This window comes from Lissotriton helveticus, chromosome 10, assembly GCF_964261635.1.
Source record: "Lissotriton helveticus chromosome 10, aLisHel1.1, whole genome shotgun sequence".
In the NCBI taxonomy this organism is placed as follows: domain Eukaryota; kingdom Metazoa; phylum Chordata; class Amphibia; order Caudata; family Salamandridae; genus Lissotriton; species Lissotriton helveticus.
Window position 1 is genome coordinate 1,114,384,350 of NC_136071.1, and position 18,691 is coordinate 1,114,403,040.

Below are 18,691 nucleotides of genomic sequence, written 5' to 3' on the forward strand. Positions count from 1 at the left end.
GGCCGCAGGCCACGCCCCCTCCGGAGACCACGCCCACCGCCTAACCTTATAAAGGGACGCTGACTGCTAGCGCCGCCATTTGCTTGTATTACACTCCTGAGGCGGAAGCCGGGAGTCACCTTGTATTTTAAAATTTGATGTCACTATAACTTTGTGTTTTTAAAAACTACTTACCCCCTGCTACCTTCCTGGTTTGGACAGCGGACTTAGCGCTGCTCGACATCGGCGTGGGACGCTTATCACCAGCGCTTCGCCCAGGCCGCAGGCCACGCCCCCTCCGGAGGCCACGCCCCCCGCCTAACCTTATAAAGGGACGCTGACTGCTAGCGCCGCCATTTGCTTGTATTACACTCCTGAGGCGAAAAGCCGGGAGTCACCTTGTATTTTAAAATTTGATGTCACTATAACTTTGTGTTTTTAAAAACTACTTACCCCCTGCTACCTTCCTGGTTTGGACAGCGGACTTAGCGCTGCTCGACATCGGCATGGGACGCTTATCACCAGCGCTTCGCCCAGGCCGCAGGCCACCCCCCCTCCGGAGGCCACGCCCACCGCCTAACCTTATAAAGGGACGCTGACTGCTAGCGCCGCCATTTGCTTGTATTACACTCCTGAGGCGGAAAGCCGGGAGTCACCTTGTATTTTAAAATTTGATGTCACTATAACTTTGTGTTTTTAAAAACTACTTACCCCCTGCTACCTTCCTGGTTTGGACAGCAGACTTAGCGCTGCTCGACATCGGCGTGGGACGCTTATCACCAGCGCTTCACCCAGGCCGCAGGCCACGCCCCCTCCGGAGACCACGCCCACCGCCTAACCTTATAAAGGGACGCTGACTGCTAGCGCCGCCATTTGCTTGTATTACACTCCTGAGGCGGAAGCCGGAAGTCACTTGTATTTTAAAATTTGATGTCACTATAACTTTGTGTTTTTAAAAACTACTTACCCCCTGCTACCTTCCTGGTTTGGACAGCGGACTTAGCGCTGCTCGACATCGGCGTGGGACGCTTATCACCAGCGCTTCGCCCAGGCCTCAGGCCACGCCCCCTCCGGAGGCCACGCCCACCGCCTAACCTTGTAAAGGGACGCTGACTGCTAGCGCCGCCATTTGCTTGTATTACACTCCTGAGGCGGAAAGCCGGGAGTCACCTTATATTTTAAAATTTGATGTCACTATAACTTTGTGTTTTTAAAAACTACTTACCCCCTGCTACCTTCCTGGTTTGGACAGCGGACTTGGCGCTGCTCGACATCGGCGTGGGACGCTTATCACCAGCGCTTCGCCCAGGCCGCAGGCCACGCCCCTCCGGAGGCCACGCCCACCGCCTAACCTTATAAAGGGACGCTGACTGCTAGCGCCGCCATTTGCTTGTATTACACTCCTGAGGCGGAAAGCCGGGAGTCACCTTGTATTTTAAAATTTGATGTCACTATAACTTTGTGTTTTTAAAAACTACTTACCCCCTGCTACCTTCCTGGTTTGGACAGCGGACTTAGCGCTGCTCGACATCGGCGTGGGACGCTTATCACCAGCGCTTCGCCCAGGTCGCAGGCCACGCCCCCTCCAGAGGCCACGCCCACCGCCTAACCTTATAAAGGGACGCTGACTGCTAGCGCCGCCATTTGCTTGTATTACACTCCTGAGGCGGAAAGCCGGGGGTCACCTTGTATTTTAAAATTTGATGTCACTATAACTTTGTGTTTTTAAAAACTACTTACCCCCTGCTACCTTCCTGGTTTGGACAGCGGACTTAGCGCTGCTCGACATCGGCGTGGGACGCTTATCACCAGCGCTTCGCCCAGGCCGCAGGCCACGCCCCCTCCGGAGGCCACGCCCACCGCCTAACCTTATAAAGGGACGCTGACTGCTAGCGCCGCCATTTGCTTGTATTACACTCCTGAGGCGGAAAGCGGGGAGTCACCTTGTATTTTAAAATTTGATGTCACTATAACTTTGTGTTTTTAAAAACTACTTACCCCCTGCTACCTTCCTGGTTTGGACAGCGGACTTAGAGCTGCTCGACATCGGCGTGGGACGCTTATCACCAGCGCTTCGCCCAGGCCGCAGGCCACGCCCCCTCCGGAGGCCACGCCCACCGCCTAACCTTATAAAGGGACGCTGACTGCTAGCGCCGCCATTTGCTTGTATTACACTCATGAGGCGGAAAGCCGGGAGTCACCTTGTATTTTAAAATTTGATGTCACTATAACTTTGTGTTTTTAAAAACTACTTACCCCCTGCTACCTTCCTGGTTTGGACAGCGGACTTAGCGCTGCTCGACATCGGCGTGGGACGCTTATCACCAGCGCTTCGCCCAGGCCGCAGGCCACGCCCCCTCCGGAGGCCACGCCCACCGCCTAACCTTATAAAGGGACGCTGACTGCTAGCGCCGCCATTTGCTTGTATTACACTCCTGAGGCGAAAAGCCGGGAGTCACCTTGTATTTTAAAATTTGATGTCACTATAACTTTGTGTTTTTAAAAACTACTTACCCCCTGCTACCTTCCTGGTTTGGACAGCGGACTTAGCGCTGCTCGACATCGGCATGGGACGCTTATCACCAGCGCTTCGCCCAGGCCGCAGGCCACCCCCCCTCCGGAGGCCACGCCCACCGCCTAACCTTATAAAGGGACGCTGACTGCTAGCGCCGCCATTTGCTTGTATTACACTCCTGAGGCGGAAAGCCGGGAGTCACCTTGTATTTTAAAATTTGATGTCACTATAACTTTGTGTTTTTAAAAACTACTTACCCCCTGCTACCTTCCTGGTTTGGACAGCGGACTTAGCGCTGCTCGAAATCGGCGTGGGACGCTTATCACCAGCGCTTTGCCCAGGCCGCAGGCCACGCCCCCTCCGGAGGCCACGCCCACTGCCTAACCTTATAAAGGGACGCTGACTGCTAGCGCCGCCATTTGCTTGTATTACACTCCTGAGGCGGAAAGCCGGGAGTCACCTTGTATTTTAAAATGTGATGTCACTATAACTTTGTGTTTTTAAAAACTACTTACCCCCCGCTACCTTCCTGGTTTGGACAGCGGACTTAGCGCTGCTCGACATCGGCGTGGGACGCTTATCACCAGCGCTTCGCCCAGGCTGCAGGCCACGCCCCCTCCGGAGGCCACGCCCACCGCCTAACCTTCCATTTCTCCATAAATCATGTGTTTCCCCGGGAAGCGCAGCGGACGAGCGCAGCGGGCACGACGTTTGTGCGCCAAAGGCGCGCCAAAGGAAAGCCCGTCTGCGCTCGTCCGCGACCGACCGGGGCTAGGGGCTGGTCACTCTGCTTTCCCTACTCAATACTCCTCTGCGCAGCTGACCGGTCTCCAAGGCCCGTGGCCTCTAGATGATACCGTAACAACTCGAATTAACAGGCTAGGTCTTTCCTCATCCTACGTCCTCCCCCACTCTTATTCCTCACCCCCGTCCTCGGCCAGTTGCCCCAGCGCTGCTTCACTTACTGGTCCTTCTTCCACTGCTGTTTCTGCTTTTTATCTGAATACCAGATCAGCAGTTAAGCATCAGCACGACCTCTTCACTTTATTGGACATACACAAGCCCGACCTCTTATTCCTTACCGAGACCTGGTTTTGTGATAGCTCCCTTCCCTCCCTACTGGCAATGCTCCCTGCATCTTATTATGCTCTTCGAGCCGATCGTTCTCCCGGCAAGCCAGGAGGTGGTGTCGCACTGATTGCCCGCAAAGAAATTATTTTTCAACCTTTAGTTTTTTCCTCTTTGGGTTCATCAGATTGTTTAGTGGCCTGCTCACTTTCCCTCACTTCCCCACTTACTTGTGTCCTTATTTACCGACCTCCCTCCTCCCCTCAACTATTTCTTTCAAGTTTCCAAGACTTGGTGGCTACCCTAGTAGTTAACCATTCGTCCATTGTTGTTCTTGGGGACTTCAACTTCTGGCCCTCCGACCCCGCCGAGTGTATAGCTTCCAAGGAGTTTTCGGAGTCGCTCCGTTCTCTTAATTTTACCTCCGCTGTTCACGCCCCTACCCACAGTCTGGGCCACACCCTCGACCAAATTTGGTCCTGCAATTGCCCGGTAACTTCACTGTCCATTTCCCCCTGCACTTGGTCTGATCATTTTCTCATTTCCTTTTCCTTATCCCTCTGCTCAGTTCTCAAATCTCCCCTAGCTAAAAACATCTGGGCGCGCTCATGGAACCGCGTGGACGTAGCCTCCCTGTCTGCCACACTCTCCGCGTCCAGCCCGGATCTTTACGGGCTGTCATCTTTCGGACAAGCGGAATCCATCAATGGATGGCTGCGGGCCGGCTGTGATTTAGCCGCCCCGCTAAAGCGCATATCATCTAAGCGCTCTAAAGATGCAAATCGCTGGTTCAATGACGAACTGAAGATTCAAAAACGTAATGTTCGGCGGGCGGAGCGCCTCTGGCGGCGGGACTACTGCCCCACCTTAAGAAATCACTATATTACCCTTTTGGCCCTATACAAGAAATCCATTTTGGCAACAAAGAAGGCCTATTTCTCGTCCAAAATTCAGACTGCCGAAAATCGGCCCAGAGAAATCTTTGCCATTGTTCACGATCTAGCATATTCTGATAGGGCCACACTTAAACCCTCTCCCTCACAGCTCCTCTGCGATTCCCTTAACTCTTTTTTCCTGGATAAAATCAGTGCGATTAAAGCTAATATCCCCTTCCCTTCCCCCTCCTTCATTAGTCCTCACTGTCCTCCAGCTGCCGCGCGTCTGGATTCTATTCCTCTTCTTACAGCAGACTCCTTCCTCTCTCTTCTCCCCTTGGTCAAGTCTGGCTCCCCCCTGGATGCTTGCCCAGCCCACATTTTGAAACAGATCTATTCTGCCTGCGTCTCGCCACCCCTCACCTTTCTTAACAGTTCACTTTCCCAGGGCATTGTCACTCCATCACTTAAATCGGCGGTTATTCTACCCATCTTAAAAAAATCCGGCGCCGACCCCTCGGTTCCAGCCAACTACCGCCCCATTTCACTCCTGCCTTTCCTGGCCAAGGTACTGGAACGCCATGTAACAAGAACTCTGAGCACCTTTGTGGAAGAGAACAGTGTCTTGGCCCCCAGGCAGGCTGGATTCCGCCCCGCACACTCCACGGAGACCGTGGTTTTATCGGTCCTTGACAACCTCAGGGAGGGTATGGACACTAGCCATCCCCAGGCCTTGGTCCTCCTCGATCTCTCCGCCGCTTTTGACACGGTGGACCATGCCATCTTACTTTCCCGTGTCAGAGCGGCGGGAATCGAGGGCTCGGCCTTGGTCTGGTTGTCCTCCTTCCTGAGTGGCCGCACCCAAGCAGTCCGCTTGGGTGACTATTCGGCGGATTTCCGGGCAGTACAATGCGGGGTTCCCCAAGGATCCTCTCTTTCCCCTTTGTTATTCAATCTGTACATTGCCCCTCTTATTTTTGCCCTTCAACAGCTGGAGGTCTCCGTTTACAACTATGCGGATGACCTCCAGCTCATTTTTTCTTTATCCTCCTCCCCCGAATCAATATCCAATTTTCACTCTGTTATGACCTTCATCCAGGACTGGATGAATCACAACCACCTGAAACTCAACCCCGACAAAATGGAGTTGGTGTTGACGGGTGGTTGCTCCAGTCCATGGTCCTCTCTTTTTTGGCCCCCTTCCTTAGGTCCCCCACCCACTCCCTCCTCCTCTGTAAAAACTCTCGGTTTCAAACTTAATGACCAACTTTCCCTTCACTCCCAAGTCAGTGTGGTTGTGTCTTCAGCTTTTCTTTCCCTCCGCACTATTCGCAAAGTCTCTAGGTTTTTTTCCCCTTCAGCTCTTAAACTTATACTCCTGGCGATGGTTACATCCCGCCTGGACTATGGCAATGCCCTTTATTGTGGCACGCCGGCGTACCTCGTGAGGCATCTCCAGCTGGTCCAGAACCAGGCGGCCCGCCTGGTTTTTAAGTTATCTAAATCACATCACGTCACGCCCCTCCTTAAATCCCTACATTGGCTCCCCATACAGAAACGTGCCCAGTTTAAGCTGGGCTGCATCATCTTCAATGCCCGGTCCGGCTCTGCCCCTGCTTTCATCACTTCTGCAATTCATTCTTACACCCCGCTAAGGGAATTGCGCTCATCCACTCAACAATTCCTCGTAGTCCCCCGCTTCAAACGAAAAAAATGGGGAGGCTCCACATTTTCTACTCTCGCCCCTGCCTTCTGGAATTCCCTCCCGGTCCATTTGAGATCCTGCCCTCAGTACTCCCTCTTCCGCAAGGCACTAAAACCCTTTCTGTTCACCCAAGCCTTCCCTTCTTAAATGCCCTCTTGGTTTCCTAGTTTTTCTGTCCTTTGGGATTTGTAGTACTGCATAGCGCCATGAAACCGCTCGGTGTACGTGCGCTCAAGAAATATTTTAAACTCAAACTCAAACTCATGATGCTCCTGTCCGACATTGTCAGAACGCACAGCCTCAACATCATACCCTATGCAGATGACACCTAGCTCATCCTCTCGCTTTCAGAAGACTCCTTCACCACCTGAACCAACTTCCACATCTGCATGACAAGCGCCGCTGCCTGGATGAAAACCAACTGCCTGAAGTTCAACACAGACAAGACGGAAGTGCTGATTTTTGGGAACACCACCTACCCGTGGAACGACGCTTGGTGACTCTCCGAACTTGGACCCACCTACACTCACACATAACAACAGACCACGCCTGCAACCTCGGCATCATCCTGGACAACAAACTCACTATAAAAATGCCAGATCAACGCAGTCGCCTCCACTTGATTCCACACCCTCCGCATGCTCTGAAAGATCTTCAGATGGCTCCCTGTCTACACCAGGAAAGTCGCCATTCATGCCCTAGTCTCCAGCGTGCTGGACTAGGGCAACAGGACTCGCCACCGAACTCCTGAAGACACTCCAGATGATACAGAACTCAGCCGCTAGACTCATCCTTGACCTCCCCAAATGGACCCACACCACCCCCACCTGAGGAACCTCCACTGGCTCCCCATCTAGAAAAGATGCCAATTCAAGATGTTGATACGCCTACAAGGCCCAGCATATATCAACCACCGCCCTTGCTCGCTGTGCCACTGGATTCAAGCTAGCCTGGCTGATGAGTGGTGATACCCCGAAACCGATCCTAGGATGTGTGTTTCCAGTCCAGTGAGGTCTGGCAGTTTGGGCTGGCCTGCTCCCATGAGGAGCAGGGTCAAGACTGATTTGCATATGGCTGGGTCTAAACTGGGGTGGCATAGTGAGCAAAAGAATGATGGATTAAACCCAAACACCTTGAAAGGGGGTGAGTGGTTGAAAAGTTTTAGTACTCCATCCATCATTTTGTTTTGTTTGCTATGTATGTTGTTCTGTGTCATCATGTCAGCTGGTGGTATGAAGTCATAATGAAAACCAATGGCAGCACCTACAGATGTGCATGAGCTATTCCAAGAGTTTCTGGACCTAGTCTGAAATCTGTGGAGATTCTCAAGGTGAAAGAGCATTGCCGAAGATAAGCACGTTTTTACTGTTATGACCGCACAACATATTCCTTCCTCCATCTGACCAAGGTCTATAATAGCCTACAGGGTCAGCATAGCCAAACGCCCCATCCTCACTGAAATCTGACCTTCCCTTTTAATCTTGGTGCTTTACACCAGCAGACCACCTAAGCATGCTTAGTGGGGTCAAGCTTTCACATCCAATTACCTAGGAAGAAGGTGAACCATGAAGCTTCGGCATGAAGACAGGATGAATAGGCAAAGCTAACACACCTGTCTTCTGTTACCTCAGCTGCAAGTACACCTACAACTTCACTACCCTAAACTTAGGCTTTCCATTTTTCAGTTTCTTATTTTTGGTAAATTCTGGTGGGGTTTTTTCAGTGTTTTCAAGTGATTTTAATACCTTAAAAAACAATGGTAATCAGTGGTTACACATTTTCGCGCCATAAAAAACAACAGAAACAGTGTTTTTCCAGTGTTTTTGGAAAGTGTTACTTTTATTATTGCTTGCTTTCTGCACTAATAGTGCATGGTATATAGCCAGTGTACGTACATTGTACATGAGGTCCAAAGACATTTTTACAAATCAAACGTATTGTAGTACACCATACAATACTTCTTCAGTGAACCTTTGGTCATGCATGCTCACTTTTTCCTTCCCATGTAAACTTTTATCTGTGAAAAGGCCCTCTCAACATTGGCACTTGAGGCAGGCAATGCCAAAACAGCCTGTAGACAATTTGCTAACTCTGGCCACTGACATAGCTTTCCATGCCAATGCTGATGCACCTTAAGGTTGAGATTCTCTGGGATAGGTTCTTCAATAAATGCTTTGAACTAGGCATATATGCCCGCAGAGTTATTGAAGTGGTCAAAAATGAAGCAGCACTTTTGGCATTTTAGATAAAATTCTCCTTTACGGATGCGATCTAGAACTTGTGCATAGTACCACAATGAGGCTTCATTGACTTCAAATGCCATGGTTGGTGAAGGGACATTTCTATGCATCATTGCAAGCCATTTTTTTCATATATTGTAAAATAAAATGTCCTGAATTGCTCCTCAATATTTCTTTGCATACCAAGTGGCAAGCACTCTAACAAGTATCACCCAGACTACTCTCAAGGAGATGTTTTGCATCTACACCAATTATGCTGAACAAGTGGTAGATAAGAGTTTTTTTGGACTCTATTTTTTTTAATGTTCACTACAGAAGTCATGTTTTCCTGTAAGAATCTAAGGATGCAGTAGAGTGTACTTTTTTTCACATCACTCTCAATATGCGACCAACGATCCTCACATTTCTTGCCTTTGGCATCATCACTTAGCAAAGATTCTGTAAACGGTTGGCAAATGGATAATGTAGCATTCATGGCTTCTAGGGCTGAGAACCACCAGCTAAATGACACAGTTGGGATGACTCTTTCTTTGATGCCACACAAAGCGCAAAATTAGAAATATTTGCGTTTTAGTTCCCACGCGTAACAAAACAGTGCACCAGAATGTACTAAAAAGTCAATAGGATTCTTCATTAACTCTGAAGATTGTAAAGAGGCTTTCAGCATACCATCTAGCAAGTGACAATGATCTCTTAGAAGGAAGCACTTCAGCTCAGGTATTGATTTTGACAGGCCGTCGCACAACTTTTTCACATACGTAGCTGAATCACTGCAAATACAAACAATATCACTCCAATCTTGGTTGAACTTGGAAGAACTTTTTTTCAGCAGCATTCCAAGTGACACTGTCCTCCATGTTTTCCAAAAGTCTGGTGGCAAGTTTTCACCACTATCCCAGATGCTTAGTGGCAGCACTCTTAAATGTGATGGCACATATTGGGAAAGATTCTTATAAAATCAGCCATGAATTTGTTATTTCCTGATTCTCTATAGTTTATAAAATAATTAAACAAGAACTTAAACATGCTTCTAAACCCTGCAATTTTAGAGCAAAGACCATGAAACTGAAAAAAGCAAAAGGAAGAAGGAACAATATTTTAGTGACATCCCTAAACAACAAAACCTAAGCAGAATAGTGTTAGCCCAGTCTTTCTTGCTGCTACCTTATAAAACAAAGTTACATTGTATAGGCCTCTTCAGGAAGAAATAAAAATAACTCTTTCACTCTCCTTTTCCTTTCTTTGAATAGCATTTTGTTTGTGGTTGTGCAGGTGTTTTTTCAGTGTTTATATGTTTACGCTGTTGAGGGCTACTTCCCTTTCAGTGGGGTTTTATCAGTTAATATAGGTTTAAACCCCCAAAACCAGAGAGCCTACCTGTACTCATAAATGGACACTGTGCTGAAAGTCTACCCCCCTTTGCAACAAATTATCAGCATGTAGGAATCAGATTGGAGGCATTGCAGGCATCAGATACATGAAGTAACTGAGGTAGGTACACTCGTAAAACTGCACACAGGCTGCTCCACTTCAGCATAGAGTTCATGTCAAATCAAATCTCTGTTTTACTTCTTCTTTAAACACCAATCTCCTACAGTCACAGTTGCTCTAAGTACCATGTTGTAGTTGCTTCTAGAAAATCCACAGCTGCAAGAAAATGTGGGCCACCAGAATCTAATTGTCATTATCGTACTGCAGTGCTAGATCTGCATGTTTATTAAGGATGTTTCTGGAAGTGATCGTAAGTAAGGTATTTAGTGACCATCTTGTCAGATGCTTTCTGATGCCCTGGAATTAGGATCCATCTTGTTTTGTTTTTGATATACATTGACAACCTTTGCATTTAACTTAGAATCTATAAATGGAGCATGTTACCCTGCAAAAGGATATCCTTCCCCAATGGTGCTTAATAAGAATGTTTAATAGTCTTTTGTGTCCTCTTGACTGTTACTCTTGTGTTAACAGCTGTTCAAGGAAATAACGAAGTTTCTATGTGGGATATGGAGACAGGAGACAGGCGTTCCACCTTGTGGGCCAGCCCTGCTCCTCCACTTTCCGAAATGCAGGTATTATTCTTTTTCTTTATGTACATTGCTGGTTAATGCAAATCTTGATTTGAAGTTGATGTTTTTCTGTCACTGTTCTGATCTCCGTTCGCATTATGCACTATGTGAATGGGTTACAGATCTGCAGAAGCTGTTTCACTTGTTTCATTGATGCAACCAGAGTCCTTTTGACTTGCTGAAATTCGGTTCGGGCATGGTGCAGCAAATAATGGAATTCTGTGCCTTCTTCTAGCATCTAGTTTCAAAAACATTTCATGGCTAGGATAAGTGGCAAACGATCCAGCGTTTATGATGCACAAACAACTGTTTATTGAACATAGGTTGCAAGGCAGTGGAGATCCATTAAGTTAATTTCAAAGCAAGATAGTTTAACCTCAGTTCTAATGTAGTGGTTATGGTGATTTATGGTCAAGCAGGTTAAAATACTGACTGTGTTACTTGCGAACTGTTGGACATATGATTCGTATTGATTAGTATGAATTGAATAATGGCTTATACAAATAATTTAAAAAACAACAAATTTGAGTCATTTACAATAGTACAGAAAGTATATGCTTTCATATAATTTTTCAAATAAACGTTTTGTACACTGCGAATGAATTGGAAACATTATAGGTGAGCTATCCCTATGTGAACTAACAGTGTTAAAAAGTTTAAATCCCCCAGTGGGTGGGTGGTGGAGGGAGTGAAGGGAGATGTCAGACAGGTACAAAGATAAGAGCTCCGCGCTCCAGCTGGGTTTCTATCTTATCTGCTGACTGAGACAAATGCAGTCGCAGTTATGAGGCATAGACAGTGGTAGCATTGGATGCCAAACCGTGCACCGGGCTGTTCCAGGTTGGAATTTAGGCAACTTGTCAGCAACCATTGGACCCCATCAGAATGTCGCACTAAGTGCAGAGTTACATGTGTTGACAGTGGTGGCAAGGCCTACATCAGGGTGCCTGAGGTGTGAAAGGCCAGGTATGGCTTGGATGGCACCATTCCTGGAGCGGACAAAGCAAGCAATTGCAGAGACATGTAGAGACTTGTGATCAGACAGGGCATGATATATTCCCTTGTGGGAGAGTTTGGCTGAGATGAAAAGCCAAGAAGGTTACTCGTGGGCCTGTTGAGGAAGAGACTTGTGCCGATCGAGTGGCAAGCTGGAAGGAGCATCCAAGTGACATGTTTATGGCATGTAGGCTAATGGCAGCGAGGGCTCAGTAACCACACCAGTAAGAACGACCTAAAGTGGAGGTGACTGGGACTGGTGAGCAGTGGCAGGACACAAATGGTGGGAAAGAAGGAAACAAAATTGATTTTTTCCAGTATGCTCAAGGCTGCACACAAAGAAGAGTTTATGGAGACTAAATCAAGGGGCTCAAGAGGGGTGAACCCATTGTTGAGCTCAAACTCAGATTTGAAAATCGAACTGCTGGAGACAATTGGCTTTGTGGAAACTGTTGATAAAAGTAAGAAGAAGCAGAGAGACCTTAAAAAAAGAGTAGCAATGGTGAAACAGAAAACTGGCAACCTAAACGCCAGGGAGGTTGCTACTCATCCGTTAGAATGTGTGATTAAGTCCAGAAAATATGCAGTGTCTTGAATCAGTGGCAAGTGCATCAATGGGATGAGTTGTATAGAGCAAATTTGTTACATTTCTTAACACACTGCACACTTCAGTTGAACCCAGTGCCACAGGATGTGTGTGATATTGTAGTGATGCGCATTACTTCCACAGCATATGTCATTAGGTAACAAACCGGCGCTGCGCAGTCTTTTCAGGAACCAGTACCTTGAATGGGGTACTTTGAAGGACAACATCATCACTTCTTGAAGTACTCTATTGTGTGACTTCCATCAAGACTGCCCGACCTGTTTCAGTGTAATCCATGTGGAGTATGGCGTGCCATCAGTGTCTAGTAGACTGTTCTTTGAGTTTAGAGTATAATGAATTTGCCATAAGACCATGTATCCCTGAGACTCCTACTTGCCAAACTAGCACTCAATTTACAATGGCGATCTCCAAGTGCCCCACCAATTGAGGCCTGGCATGGAGCAGTGCGTATATGGTGGAGGAGGATGCCCTTTGTTATGAAGAAGTGCACCATTTACGAAAACTACCCATCTCCTCATATTGGGCGACAATCCTAACTGATGAATTTTTACAGCATACCAAGAACGAGTATTCCCCCCCGACCCGATCAAGCGGCCCCCCCTGTTGCTGCTACCACAAGCTTCTCTCCCCCTCCACATTGTAATCGCAACACTGTATCATACCATCTTGACCCCACTCCACATGCCCTCCATGTCTGGGCCCTCCCCATTGGACCGGTCTCATGTCATTTCTCCCTTGCTTATTCGACATTCATATCTGGCCACTCCCTTCAACTGCCCCCTCTCCCCCTTTTGTTTTTCCCCCACAGTTTAAAGAGGTTTGAAAACGCATGACCCTCTCGCTATTAATTGTGCAACTAGTCATAGAAAACATGTAATTGAATTGAGAGTGGAACTATAACTGTACTGTATCAATGCTAAACCCAATAAAAACATATATATTTTTAAACATTGTATCCTTGAAACCTGGTGCGTCAGATGCCCAAATGTTGTTAAGTATTGCAGGAGCTGTGTAGTTGTTGCGGTGGAGGGCCCAATCAGTTTAGAAGGCAACTGCTCAATTGTCTGTACCACCTGTACTGGACTTCTGCCAGATCAAAGTCTCATCATATGTTCTGAAAGTCTCTAAGCTCCCCATTGGACAACAGTTGGTCTTGTCTCATAATACCGCTTCTTGCCCACTCCTGTCCTTCCAGGGCTTTCCTGTTAATCAGTAATCCAGCATTTTAATGGGGTCAAAAAGTGGAAAAGGGGGCCTATGTGGAGAGATTTGTGAGCTTGTGTTCAGTCTGTTAGCATGCAATTTATTACAGGGGTTAAATCTGGTAATGTCTGTGGAAGACATCAATATACTGGTAATATAGAGTCCGCACAATGAAAGAGATATCTCTCAGTGTTGACCCACATGGGCTTACGTAATTCTTTGGGTATATATTAGGCTAATTGAGACAAACGTTGTGCATAGTAGTACAGTCTCATGTGGGTATTCATAGGCCTTCACTAGAGGCATGTGGCCCTGGTATTTTTGTTTGAGTATCGGCTTGGATCTGCCCCATTCGAACTTTCTTATATCGGAATTGAACGCTTAAACTTTTCATGTTTTATTAAAAGCAGGGGTATATTGAAAATGTAGTTGTAGCGAGGTGCCAGTCATTTTAACCACTTGTACTCTACCCCGCATGACTAAATGGACTCAAGTCTACAGCACAAAGTTAGAAGTCATCGGTAGTCTAAGGATATAAATTGTGATCTGTTACAGTTCCCAGCCCTCTATTGACCTTAATGTCTAGGTACATTAAGCCCCTCGGGTCCATCTATACCATGAAGACAGCTGTAGTCGTATGCATGGTGGGGGAGTAGCCCCTTTGCATATATCCTAGTTGGTTTGGTACCCGGGAAAGCAGGAGAAGTCCTGAAAGAGGGACAGGGTTACAGGAATTGAGCTCAGCCCTTTTGAGGGTGTGGAAACGATTTCCACTTTCCACCCTGTTGAATAACTTCTCCACTTCTAACAAGAGGGCACATGCTATGGTTTAGTGGACTCTGAAGTCCACAAAACCATGAGAAAAAGTATTCATGCGATTACTGGATGTTCTACAAGGTACAAAACCAATGTGAAATGTATGTACCAGAGAGGCAAGTACCCTGCTCAGTCGGGTGGTCAGAACATTTGCCAAGATCTTTATATTCACATTAAGAAGTGAAATGGGGCCTACAATTTGGGTAGTTAAGGTGATAGTTTTGAGGTTTAAGGAGGGGTGATATGATTGTTTTGTTAGAGAGGGACTTCAGCGGTCCTAAAGACTCTGCTTCCTTGGATGCCTTATACAGCAAGGGACCAAGCAGATGATTATTTTGTCAAATTCCACTGGGTATGCATCTTCTCCGGTGGAGCGGCAAGTGGGCAAAAGTTATGTAGCTTCCTAGATCTCTTCCTCGGTTTGTTCACCTTCAAGGAGTCCCTACTGACGAGGAAGTGAGCTTTAAAAGTTGCAAAAACTCCTCTTCCAAGACTGCAGGGTTTGGTTGGCTGGATTCATAGAGAGATTCATATTCTCCACAATACCTACAGGATTTGTCAGCGGATCGAAAGCAGCTTCAACAGCGCAAAGAAAATCTTTGACATCATGGAAGATTCCACCTCTCCAGCACCAAGCTCCACCAGCATCACCATCGCACAGGTCGTCTGCACCCATCTTTCTTTCTTCTTCAGCAGCAAGATCACCAGCATCTGCGACAACCATGAGCCCCAACCGGACTCATCTACCCTCGCAGCCCTCTTAACCGCACCACAAAAACCCAGAGAGGCACCTTGACCACCTGGCCCACCATCACCACTCAAGAAATCGCAGCAACCTTTTACTCTGGGGCACTCTCATGCCCTCACCACATCTTTGCAAAAGAACTGGCTCCATCAGCAAGGCCCTTACCTTGATCCTGAATCACTCGATCAACACAGCCAACTTCCTGGATTCTTGGAAATATGCCTAAGTACTCCCCTCCTAAAGAAACCCTAAGCAAAGTCGAAGATGCTAGCCAATTACTGGCCCTACTCTCTGCTACACTGCCCTGTGAAGGTCATGGCGAAGACGATAAACAAACATATAGCTATCCACCTCAGCCAACAACTACCTCCCCAACAAGACTCAGGTCACACCCAGACCCAACCACAGCAATCAGAGGGACTTCAGCGGTCCTAAAAACTCTGCTTCCTTGGATGCCTTATACAGCAAGGGACCATGCAGATGATTATTTTGTCAAATTCCACTGGGTATGCATTTTCTCCAGGGGAGCGGCAAGTGGGCAAAGGTTATGTAGCTTCCTAGATCTCTTCCTCGGTTTGTTCACCTTCAAGGAGTCCCTACTGACGAGGAAGTGAGCTTTAAAAGTTGCAAAAACTCCTCTTCCAAGACTGCAGGGTTTGGTTGGCTGGATTCATAGAGAGATTCATATTCTCCACAATACCTACAGGATATGTCAGCGGATCGAAAGCAGCTTCAACAGCGCAAAGAAAATCTTTGACATCATGGAAGATTCCACCTCTCCAGCACCAAGCTCCACCAGCATCACCATCGCACAGGTCGTCTGCACCCAGCTTTCTTTCTTCTTCAGCAGCAAGATCACCAGCATCTGCGACAACCATGAGCCCCAACCGGACTCATCTACCCTCGCAGCCTTCCTAACCGCACCACAAAAACCCAGAGAGGCACCTTGACCACCTGGCCCACCATCACCACTCAAGAAATCGCAGTAACCCTTTACTCTGCGGCACCCTCATGCCCTCACCACATCTTTGCAAAAGAACTGGCTCCATCAGCAAGGCCCTTACCTTGATCCTGAATCACTCGATCAACATAGCCAACTTCCTGGATTCTTGGAAATATGCCTCAGTACTCCCCTCCTAAAGAAACCCTAAGCAAAGTCGAAGATGCTAGCCAATTACTGGCCCTACTCTCTGCTACACTGCCCTGTGAAGGTCATGGTCAAGAAGAAAACAAACATATAGCTATCCAGCTCAGCCAACAACTACCTCCCCAACAAGGCTCAGTTCACACCCAGACCCAACCACAGCAATCAGACTGACCTCATCCCCGCCACTGATGACAACTTGAGACCAAGTTTGAAAAATGTCCAGGATTTTTATATTATATTAGATACCAAGATCTTCAGAATTAGGTAAGCACTTTTCGAGTTATCAATTTTTACAGTCAAGTTAAAATGTCACACAAATGCGCTTTCACGCGGTAATGCTTTCCAATAGAGAAAGAAATATATAATTCATACAAGTACTTGCAGTCATATTTCGGGGGTCCCATTTAGAACATAAGGTGCTAGGGGGTCAAGTTCACAAGATCCACCAGCAGTTCGGGTTTACCTGCCCTGGGCTGTCCGGTGCAGAGGTGCTGGAGGGGTTGTAGCCTTGCGCACTTGTTGGTTGGGGGCGCCAAGAAACAGGCTCCATAGGGGGATTTAGGGACAAGTCTGGGAGCTCCCAACAGGGGACTCGGTTCATGAGGGTCTTGGGAGCAGGGGGGCACAATCGGTTTTGTGGACCCAAGCCGGTTAGCTTGGGTGCAGAAGGTTTTAGTCACCTGTTCCCGTGTGCCGAAGGTGCTCGCGGCTCTTGGTCAGATCTTCAGAGGGAGAAAAAACAGGACAGCAGGGCTACTCTCTGTGATGGCCTCTCTGGTGCAGGAGTCCCACATCGGTAGATCGGTCTTGGCCGTGTTTTTGGCCGGGCTCGACACTAAACAAGCCTTGGTTGCTGCAAGGGGTCTGGTACCTCAGGTATTGGTGCAGGACGGCTCCTGGGAGTCCTACAGTCTCCAATCTTTGTGGGGAGACAGATCTGACCCTTTGGAGCACAGTGACCTCCTCATGAGTGGCTGCTGCATCGGTGGACCCAGTGGTCAGCAGAACAGTGCACCGGACTCCTCCAGTGACTCCTCCAAGTGCTGGCTGATTGGCAAAGTGCTGGCAGCCCTCCAATGCTTTTGGAGGTTGCACATCTGCAGGATGAATTGGGATGTCACAAATGTCTGGGCAGGAGCCGTCAGGAAGGGTTTAGTGTCAAAGTCCACAGTTCTCGCTTCTTTAGCTCTTCTTTGTCCTTCGTCTTCTTTAGTCAGGCAAATCTAGGTTCCTGGTGTCTTGACCACATAAATATTTAATTTAGGGGTATTAAGGAGAGTGAAGGGTAGTAATCAATGGGATACTTACACTTGGTGTCACTACACCCCCTATGTCACCTGTTCCTGTGGGGAGTGGGTATAACCCTGTCCCAGAGTTCCTAATTCCACCAAAATCAAGATGGTGTACTTGCTTGGTCCCAAGGAATGAGTTTAATTGTAAGCCTTCAACAGTTAAGTTTTGACTCCCTGCAAGTCCAATTGGGCCTTGAGAGATTAATTCAACTTAACGCTATCGTTGTGTAGATTCTCTGCAATTCTCTTCAGGATCTTTCAGTTAGAGTGATGGTGAGGTGTCCCTTGTGGTTTTTGGGAGCATTGTCAAGGTCCCATTGTTGATGCTGGCGAGGATGTTGTGAATCTGTGCCCTTGGTTACTTGTTCAGGTGGTACTATTTCCTTATTCGACGATTCCAAGTCAAAATAGTTCTCCAGGTCCTCTGGTTTGTCATAGTTTCTTGTTTTTATCATGAACAGTTTTTTATCATAATTGCCAGTTGCATTTCAATGGGTTCTGGTAAATCAATGCCTGTGAGACGTGGCAAGACTTCATTAAGGAACCCCATGATATAGTCCTTCTCTCCTTTTTGAGGTAGTCCCTGTATCCACATGTATCCCGTGTGGACCTGACCTCCATATGCACTACCTTCTACTTCAAGAGCTACACGTCTTGTTCCCAATCTGGGATTGCATCAATACGCCCTTCAGAATCTGAGTCTGGATTCTAAAGCAACCAGTTGAGAGTTGATAAAGGAAAGGTCCGCACAGACCGAATGGAGCTCAGAGGACCAGGTCCGAAACTGTAGTATCAAATTTTACAACGGACTTGACAGATGATTGAGAGCTCTTTCATGATTCTAGCTATATGAATTTCAGATATTGGAGTGGCCTCTGACCTTGGGTCAGCTTTATTCTCAAAAGTGCTTTTGAAGTGTCTCAAATTCCTTTGTGCTCATTGTAAAAAATGGAAGAGATCTTAGTGTGTTGGTGCCTAGCTGATAGTTATGAGGCAGAGCCATGTTCTTGCTGTGTAGTTACCACTGAATCTCTCACCAGAGTCCAAGATTTCTGGATGCGGGACTCAACCCCCATAAACCAACCTGTATCTGCTACTGATGCGACGTATTTCACCAATTCTACATGTCGTCTCTTGCTGTCCGCGTTCCTGCTTCTCCCACCATGAACTAACCAGTTCCTCTCCTCTGTCACATCTACGGCTTTACTGAGGAGAGGAATGGGCTCTGCTTAGTGTGCCCCAGCCCTATAAGCTTTTACTGCCTAGACTGTACCGCAAGGGTCATGTGATTGTGGATGGCTGCAGGTGTTTCTCGCCACCGTAAGCAGTCCAAAATTGGGCCGGGTTATTCCTTTTAGCACCAACAGCCCGCAGCTTGCGGCGATCAGGGCCCCAGGGTAACTGCATGGCAGAGCTCCATTACTGGATGGGAAACTTGCC

General features: G+C 47.5%; 1 protein-coding gene across 1 annotated transcript in view; it reads left to right on the forward strand.

Annotated features, from left to right (window-relative positions):
- The window catches only part of PIK3R4 (phosphoinositide-3-kinase regulatory subunit 4), a 195,447-nt gene that overhangs the window by 127,982 nt on the left and 48,774 nt on the right, over positions 1-18,691 (forward strand). Inside the window, exon 17 of the mRNA XM_078663885.1 lies at positions 10,348-10,448. Within this exon, the coding sequence (XP_078520011.1) occupies positions 10,348-10,448 (101 nt within the window). The remainder of the gene's footprint in view (positions 1-10,347; positions 10,449-18,691) is intronic.